We start from the raw sequence: 10,000 nt of genomic DNA, 5'->3' as shown, positions 1-10,000 counted from the left end.
TTTGGCTCACGTGGTGAAGCAAGATCCTGTCCTTTGGCTCTTGTTTGGGTCGTAAGGAATGGACCCTGAGTCTCGTGTAAGTCAAACAGCGGGTCGCTGAGGACGATCGACGCACAAAGCAGCTACACGGAGTCTGATCCTTGGTGGTGAATGCCGCTCACGTAATGCCTGGCGTACGTTTGTCCCACTGCAAGAAAAACGACTTGTACTCTACATCGATTTCCCCCTCGTGCTGTGCATCCATTTCTGTGCTGTGCTCCCGTCCCTCCGCCATTGCCCCATGCCCTTCGAGCATGCGTGATAATCTCCGAGGATCAACGTGTCCACCTCCTAATAAAGAAAAGACTGCTCAGCCATCCGGGCTGGTGATGTTAACCACCCGTCACCACAATTTGGGTCGGGGGATTAACTTTGACTGCCAGGCCCACAAATATATATATATATATATATATATATATATATATATATATATATATATATATATATATATATATATATATATATATATATATATACACACACAGTCATGCGCCGCTTAACGACGTTCCGGGCAACGACGGATCGCATATACGACAGGTCTGCCAGCTCTGAAAAAAAATAAATAAATAAATGAAAAAATATATGTGGCTGAAAAATTCCTATCGCCGAGTGATGTTGCCTCGTATAAAAATAGCACATACAATTATGTACACTCTACAGAACATAATACCTCATAATGATAATAAACAACGACAGTGTGGCCCTGTTATAATGCGATCGTTGAGGTCCATAAAATGTCATCGCTAAAAAAGCAGGGTCGTGCTAAATCGGGATTCAAGGAAATCGGCTTTCAAACTGAACCAATGTTTCCACGTTTCCCTTCCAGCAAGTAAATTTCCTTTGAATTGAAGAATTCCACGAATAAATCGTTGTTGTTCGTCAATTAAAACACAAATTTATTTTTAGTGAAGCTTTCTATGTTGTTAAAACAATAGCACTGTTCCGAAAATATATCACAATTGACAGGTGCTCGTTTATTCATTTGTAAATTTTATATTACATTCTGATCCAATGATTACGGATTTATAAAATCCAAACGCTATTTATTCACCTTTCTATAATCGATGTGAGAGGAGGTTGTAAGCTGCTGCTAACAACACTGATGGCCGTCATGAACTGTACAAAGGTAAATCTAACGTGTCTTCTGTCTCTTGGATGTGTGTTACAATTGCCAACAGTATTCAGTACAGTAACATGCTGTACAGGTTTGTATCCGAGGAGCAATATGCTACACCATATAGCTTAGGTGTCTAGGTTTTTCTAAGTACAATGTTCGAAAACGAAAATGAAAAAAAAAAAATGATGTTCGTACAACGACGTCGTCACTTAACGACGCGTTTCTCAGAACGTAACCCCATCGTTAAGTGGCGCATGACTGTATATATGTAAATATAGTTACATACATGCAAACATACATACATACATACATACACGGGTGACCCTCTCGTATGACGCATTTTCGCGACAGCACGGATTTCATTCAATAACCACTACTCTACCTCTCTGAATTAATTGTTCACTCACAGCGGATGCTTTTGCAGTGGTCTGTCATTCTGAGCGAGTCGTTCGCGGTCCATCATTCTGAGAGTCATTCACTCACAGAGGCCGAAGCTGTGGCTGAAAAGCGTGTAACAAGTGGCATCGGAGATAATGATCAAGTGAAGAAGATGTCAAGGAGGTCTCATTTATTGGAGGTGAAATTTTAAGTTTTCGATCAGTTTGATAGAGGTGAGCGCAGCATGAATATTCAACGAGAAATGTGACTGATTCTACAGTGAGAACCATTCGTGACAATATCTGGAAGAGCGCTCCGCCAACAACGCATCCCAGTGTTACCCGAACTGCAAGATCTCGGCCTGATGCTATTGAGAAAATGGCGAAGATGCTGACCACGTGGAGAGAGCATCAAAACAAACAGAACATGCCCTTGTCTGGAATCGTAATTCAAGAGAAAGTGAAGAGTTTGTTTGGTGATTTAACCAAAAGTACCAATGATCCAGTGCCTTTTGCTGCCAGTCATGGATGGTTTGAGTGCTTCAAGAGTCACCATGCGTTCCACAATCTCAAGTTGACTGGGGAAGCTGCTGCTGCAGATCATGCTGCTGCCAAACAATTTCTAGCTATCTTTAAATCAGTGATTGGGGATGGAGGTTACACACCAAGCCAGGTGTTTTACCTCGTTGAAACTGAACTTTATTAGAAACGCATGCCCAGCCGCACTTTCATCTCCATGAACTCTGGCCTGAGGCAATGACTGAGTATAGAGGTTTCACAGAGGCTGAAGTCAGCGAAGCAAGGCAACAGAATGTGGACATGTCCCTGCAAGTGGGATTTGAGGAGGTCGACAAAAATGATGTTGAGGATTTGCTTCTCTCAAACAGGAAGGAGCTGGTCAATGAAGATCTTCTGGTTCTGGAGGAGGAGTGCATCAGAATCAAGTCCTGAGGAGATTGTGCCTGTTAAAACTATCACGACAAAGGTCATGGCTAAAGGTTTCAAATTGGTTGATGAAGCCATGGCCATCTTTGATGAACAAGATCCCAACTGCATGAGTTCCAAGGTGTGGAGGGAGATGGAGAATGTCCTGAAATGTTAGGAGGAGATTTACAAACACAAAATGAAGGCAGCTACTCAAGTCTCCATTATGAAGTTCTTCAAAAAAAATCCCAAGTGAATCAGCCTCCATTTCATCTTCTGAGCCTTCAACCTCAATTGGACAGCCTACCACAAGCAATATGTACTGTATCCATCCCCTAATCATAACACTCATTAAAACGTAATTCATTTTAATTTTTTTATATGCTTTATTTATGAATTCTTTACCGCTTTTTTGAGGTTTTAATGCAGGTCTTCAACCTTAAAAGGTTTAAATCTTCCCAATTTGGATCATAACCCCCATTTTTCCAGACTAAATATTGCCCCTATAACACCTTTTTTGATAACACGTCGTTTCGCAGGAACGCATCTACCGCGTTATATGAGGGTTACCGTCCCTCATATTGCTACGGTTTTGGAAACTTACCCAAGGGGGAGAGCACACATAGACACTTCGGAGACCCGAAGATTAGTTATTTCATTAGTCTTTGTGTAGATCGTCCTTGGCCCCTTGTCGAAGGGTTGTTCAGGTGGCATGAGTCAGTTTGTATTTCCCCGGTGTGATGTTTAACTTCCGCCCCCTCTACTACCCTCAATCTTTTCTCCTTTACACCACGGACTGTGCCCCCCTCTGCCTTTATCAATCCACCAATCACATTCCCTTCACAAAACATCATTTCGCCAATCCCTCCTTCACTCCCACCGGTCTTACCTTCAACCCTGCAGCTGCCCCTTCGTTCCTCAGTTCAGCGGCATCCCTCTGTTTTCACTCCATTTGCGCATTGCTTAATTGTGTACATTTGGTCTGTCTGTGGGCATTAATCCTTCGGGACAATCGGATTACCTTAACCGCATGGGACTGTGTCCATTCTCACATGCATGTTCATGGCACAAGGTGCGGCACTTTTCCCATGCATGCTAGTGTAAGGCCACATCTTGCAGGTGTGGTACAGTACAATGAACACTTGTGTGTGTGAGACAGAGACACAGAGTGACAGAGACACAGAGTGACAGAGACACAGAGTGACAGAGAGACAGAGCGAGAGAGAGACAGAGCGAGAGAGAGACAGAGCGAGAGAGAGACAGAGTGACAGAGAGACAGAGTGACAGAGAGACAGAGTGACAGAGAGACAGAGTGACAGAGAAAGACAGAGCGAGAGAGAAAGACAGAGCGAGAGAGAAAGACAGAGCGAGAGAGAGACAGAGCGAGAGACAGAGCGAGAGAGAGAGAGACAGAGCGAGAGAGAAAGACAGAGAGAGACAGAGCGAGAGAGAGACAGAGCGAGAGAGAGACACAGACACAGAGAGAGACACAGACACAGAGACAGACAGAGAGAGACAGAGAAAGAGACACAGACACAGAGACAGAAAGACACAGAGAGACAGAGAGAGAGAATGGGGGCTCTCGCCACACCCTTGTGTTGTGTGAAGGGAGGGGTGGGGGCTGCATTGAAAGTTCCCTCAGAATGATGCGGCATTTCCCACAAGTTGCATCGTAGACCCGCCCACATCGAATGTGGTGATGCCTGGTAGACCCGCCACAAGCTCCCTCCTGGTGCCCTGCTTTTGTCATCCTTCGGGCTGTTATCAATCTCATTCGGGCATAATGCCTCCATCCTCCAGACATAACCGCCAAAGCCACTTGTGTAATGGCTGCTTCACAAGCACCCCTGTGGTGAATCAACCAGTTACCTGCAGTTGAATAGCACCTGTTTATTTTCTGCCCAGCTTTAAAAGAAAAACATCCAAAACAGATTTAGGGAAAGAACATCCAACGAACCTAAAGGTTTGGTGATAGTTGAAACAAACAGGGTGGCAGAGAAGACAAACGTCTATCGACACGTTATAGCGACACATATCTAACATCACAATCAATTACACAACACTTATTCGCAAACACTAATTAAGGAAATAACTGTACTGTACAAAGCATATATTAACACCCAACAAGTCATTCCCACAACATAAATAACCAGCAAACCTACATTAAATCCAGCTGATAGCTTCATGCTGTACATATTTGGATTCAATAAAGCTGCGAATAAGTCAAATGACACACCCATCAATAGTTTCTTCTGAAAAAATTTTGATATTACCCCCCTTAAATACACAGGAACTCATGAAGTCGAAGCATTCGATTATATGTGTATTGATCCATCAATTGGGACAATAATCTGTGCAGAGCGTTGGTGCTGCCAAAGCAGTCTCCATGGCTATTGGGCACAATCCTGGACGGGTCACCACTGTGACACAGGATACCAGCAAACTGGCACTCATTTTACCGACCTCGGAAGGAGGACAGGCAGAGTCAACCCCAACTGGTATTAATTCAACAGCCAAGTGGGATTTGAACTCAGGATGCTAAGATCCCAAGCCCACCACATAACCATTAAGGCCGAGGTCACATTTGCCACGGCGGCTGTGGGGTCTCCAAAAACTACTGCCACTAGCAATTACACGACGGCCGCAGTATTTCCACGGTCACACAATGTAGCAGTCACATGTTTTTATTTTTCGGGGAGCCGCACGGCGTATTTAGGCCTAAGTCACATTTGCCACGGCGGCCATGGGGACTCCAAAATCTACGGCCACGAGCAATTATACGGCGGCCGCAGTATTTCCACGGTCACACAATGTAGCAGTCACATATGTTTTTATTTTTCGGGGAGCTGCACGGCGTATATATAAATTGTGGAGACCGAAAACGTGGGGTTGCCGTTCGGTCTTTGATTTGATGTCGCACGGTGACCTTAGGGTGTTCCTGCGGCGGCCATAGAATTTTCAAGGCAGACGCAAGGTGCCCGCAAGGCGACCTCAGGGGGGCCGCAGGGGGCACTAAGGCGAACGTGCGGCCAGACGGACGGTAACGAATGGGTTAATTTTATTTATTTTATCTTACCAGTTTTTTTTTTTTTCGGCTTGTCGAATTGCTACGGCGAACGTAGAAATGAAAAAAGTTATAACTCCGCGTTATATTTCCACGGCGACCTTACGGCCTGTAAAATATAGCCATACGGCGTAGGGCCACCCTGAGGCCACCTCAGAAACTCTGCGGCCGCCGCACGTTTCTGTCAATTCAGAGGGCGTACGGCCGCCGTATCCTCGCCGTAGAGCAAATGTGACTTAGGCGTTAGGTCTTAGAAATTGTGGAGACCGAAAACGTGGGGTTGCTGTCGGTCTTTGATTTGATGCCGCACGGTGACCTTAAGGGGGCCCTACAGTGGCCATAGAATTTTCAAGGCAGACGCAAGGTAGCCTCAAGGTGCCCGCAAGGCGATCGCAGGGGGCCCTAAGGCGAACGTGCGGCCAGACAGACGGTAACGAATGGACTAATTTATTTATTTATTTATTTATTTTTACAAGTTTTTTTTTTTTTGGCTTGTCGAATTGCTACGGCGAACGTAGAAATGAAAAAAGTTATAACTCCGCGTTATAATTCCACGGCGATCTTACGACCTGAAAAATATAGCCAAACTGCGTAGGGCCACCCTGAGGCCACCGCAGAAACTCTGCGGCCGCCGCACGTTTCTGTCAATTCAGAGGGCGTACGGCCGCCGTATCTTCGCCGTAGAGCAAATGTGACTTAGGCCTAAGTCAACACCAGGCATGATTATGTGTTTGAGAGATCTGAAATAATTTCATTCACTCTATTATTTTAGTGATGGAATTGGTAAGAGAACCATTGAAGGTCATAGTCCTGATATGTGAACACAAACTAATGCAGATGAGGCATATGCTCAAAGAAAGGGAATATAATATATCATGATAACACAAAACAAAGAAATAGTTTTATCATAGCACTTTACCATCAAAGGAATATTTGGATATTGTGATTATGACAAGGTGCTGTTGATAATTTTGCTTCAACATCATATCATACTAATCATAATGTTCGTTTCACAACTGTTTGCCCTATTTCGAAGGTTGGTCAAATGATGATACGTCTCCATTTTGTTTTTTCATTAGGTTACAGTTTTCCAGGTTCCTGTTTTCACCCCTGTCTGTTTGTTACTTACGAAATCTTTAGATTTCGTAAGTATATTGATGACTTCCGTGATGTGTGTGTGTGTGTGTGTGTGTGTGTGTGTGTGTGTGTGTGTGTGTGTGTGTGTGTGTGTGTGTGTGTGTGTGTGTGTGTGTGTGTGTGTGTGTGTGTGTGTGTGTGTGTGTGTGTGTGTGTGTGTGTGTGTGTGTGTGTGTGTGTGTGTGTGTGTGTGTGTGTGTAGGCACGATAACTCGAGAACGGAAGAAGCTACCAATGTCAAATTACACCACATGATTCAGGAGGGTGATGGCTAGTGCTCATTAGATTTTGGTCAAAATCGGTCAAAGGTCAAGGTCACTGTGAGGTCAAACATTCGATTTTTGATGGTTTGGTACAGAATCATCGTAGAAACTTCTGGTTTTTGTTGCTACCTTCTCTGGAGACAGCTTTTATTAGACAAGGTCAGAGGTCAAGTTGACGATTTCGTTTAAGTACCAGTCTCTGACCGCTTGTTTGTTAGTTACGAAATCTAAAGATTTCGTAAGTATATTGATGACTTCCGTTTCTGTTTGTTTGTTTGTGTGTTTGTTTGTTTGTTTGTTTGTTTGTCGGCACGATAACTTGAGAACGGAAGAAGCTACCAATGTCAAATTACACCACGTGATTCAGGAGGGTGATGGCTAGTGCTGATTAGATTTTGGTCAAAATCGGTCAAAGGTCAAGGTCACAGTGAGGTCAAACATCCAAAAAATGATAACTCCAGAACGGAAGAAGCTGTTCTGTTCGAGAACGTAAGAAGCTGTTTAATGTGTCTGTTCCCCACTGTTTTGTCCCTTCCACTCCCGCCCCTCTTGTCTCATGCCCCCTTGCTGTGAGTTGTGTAGCTCTCATACGAGCCTCGACAAGGTATACAAAAAAAAAAACCCTACCAATGTCAAATTACACCACGCGATTCAGGAGGGTGGTCGCGAGCGCTGATTAGATTTTGGTCAAAATCGGTCAAAGGTCAAGATCACAGTGAGGTCAAACATCCAAAACATTCAATTTTTGATGGTTTCGTACAGAATCATCGTAGAAACTTCTGGTTTGCGTCGCTACCTTCTCTAGAGACAGCTTTTATTAGACAAGGCCAGAGGTCAAGTTGATGATTTCGTAAGTACCAGTCTATGAATGCTTGTTACTTACGAAATCTTTAGATTTCGTAAGTATATTGATGACTTCCGTCCTCTATTTGTGTGTTTGTTTGTTTGTGTGTTTGTTTGTGTGTTTGTTTGTGTGTTTGTTTGTAGTCATGATAACTCGAGAACGGAAGAAGCTACCAATGTCAAATTACACCACGTGATTCAGGAGGGCGATGGCTAGTGCTGATTAGATTTTGGTCACAATGCGGTCAAACATACAAAAAATGATAACTCGAGAACGGAAGAAGCTACCAATGTCAAATTACACCACGTGATTCAGGAGGGTGGTGGCTAGCGCTGATTAGATTTTGGTCAAAATCGGTCAAAGGTCAAGGTCACAGTGAGGTCAAACATCCAAAACATTCGATTTTTGATGGTTTCGTACAGAATCATCGTAGAAACTTCTGGTTTGTGTCGCTACCTTCTCTGGAGACAGCTTTTATTAGACAAGGTCAGAGGTCAAGTTGACGATTTCGTAAGTACCAGTCTATGACTGCTTGTTTTATTGTTTGTGAACAGTATTACGGAAAAACTCTTGGACGGATTTTGACGAAACTTGGTGGGGGGATTAGGTATGATCTAAGGATCATGCCATTAGATGTTGGACTTGGTCGCAAGTCCAATATGGCCGCTATAGCGGCCATTTTGAAAAAAATATATGAATTTTTGTTTTTGCATTTCTACATGTTTTAAGTGATTTCCAACCAAAAAAAAAATTGTTCGAGAAGAAAAAAAATTGGCAACTTTTTTTCAAAAAAAAATTCGATTTTATTTGAAAAATATTTGAATTTTTTTTTTTTTGCATTTCTACATGTTTTAAGTGATTTCCAACCCCCCAAAAAAAATTGTTTGAGAAAAAAAAAATTTTGCACCTTTTTTTTTCAAAAAACTCGATTTTTTTTTTTTTTTGGGCATTTCTACATGCGCGTCGATATAGTTTAGTTTATTCAATCGTGGTTCAGTAGTCTGATCCGTTATGACCGACAATGAATAGGATATCAGGTTCACTTCGGTGACCCAGCAGTATTGGCGGCGGAGGTTTTGCACTCTACCGAGTGCTCCCCCTCTAGTTAGTATATGTTTTTCTTCAATCCAAATCTGTTCACGTCATTGGTCACACAATCCTGCCATGTTTTCCTCAACCTGCCTCAAATCTATTTCATTTGCATAAAAACTTCTTTCTCAATTCAATCTCTATACTGCTAATTTTAGGGCATTCATAATATTTTCACTTAGCCATATATCTTTCAAAGGGAGATATTATTACCACCCATCTTAACATTCTGATCTCTATTCTTTAAATCCTCCTTTCATCTCTTATCCTCATTGCCCAAGTTCCACTACCATACAATCAGACTGACCTTATGCAGGTGAAATACACTCATTTGTTGGTTCACCTCCTTACTCTTTCCCTTTATTCAAAGCGACATTTACCCTTGTCCTTATGCTGTTATTTCCACTCCCCCAATGATCTCCAATATGTCTCATCTATCTATATGTTACTAAAACTCTCATCTTGTATGTATATGTATGTATGTATGTATGTATGTATGTATGTTTGTATGTATGTATGTATGTATGTTCCCGAAATACAACCAAAACGGTACATGATAGCGCAAAAATTTTAGGGCCACCTTACTCACCATTCTCCTGCGGTGTGTGCAGCATCAAGTTTCGTTCAAATCGGGCAACAAAAAAAATTATTTAAAAAATTAATTCCCAATTCAGTCAAGTACTCTTCGGGAGAATTTGATCAATGCACACCTCAGCACTATAGTTCAGCACAACACTATAGCACTATAGATCAATGCAAACCTCAGCACACTCAGCACTGGAGCTATCATTTTTTTTCTTAAAATGATTTTTTTCATCAAACACTGTCACAACGGGAACCCAACGGGTTCATGGGTTATCCAGTAAGTACTAAAAATTGTTCACCGTTTCACTTCAAATGCCATATCTTTCTGCATTGCAGTTCGATTGACATTAGTTATTTTCAAGCAATACTTGTATTCAAAACTAGCAGCTGCCCGATTCAAATTACCCTTTATTATCCCGCCCCCTGGAGGGAGGGAGCGGGATATTGTAATCGTCTGGTTTGTTTGTCTGTTTGTTTGTCTGTCTGTTAGCAACTTTACGGGAAAACGGCTGGCTCACTGTCAAATTTAATCCACAGGTGGGCAATGAACCTTGGACGACC

General features: G+C 42.7%; 1 protein-coding gene across 1 annotated transcript in view; it reads right to left on the bottom strand.

The window, feature by feature from the left end:
- Window positions 1-274, bottom strand: part of BOLL (boule RNA binding protein) — an 88,057-nt gene extending 87,783 nt beyond the window's left edge. The window contains exon 1 of the mRNA XM_085872163.1: window positions 162-274. Coding sequence (XP_085728289.1) covers window positions 162-274 — 113 coding nt within the window. The remainder of the gene's footprint in view (window positions 1-161) is intronic.
- Between the last annotated feature and the right edge of the window lie 9,726 nt (window positions 275-10,000).

This window comes from Eptatretus burgeri, chromosome 3 (assembly GCF_056783735.1).
Source record: "Eptatretus burgeri isolate ZD-2024b chromosome 3, Ebu_testis_v1, whole genome shotgun sequence".
Classification (NCBI taxonomy): domain Eukaryota; kingdom Metazoa; phylum Chordata; class Myxini; order Myxiniformes; family Myxinidae; genus Eptatretus; species Eptatretus burgeri.
The sequence above is the reverse complement of the archived record's forward strand: the minus strand, read 5'-3'. Positions and strand labels throughout refer to the sequence as shown.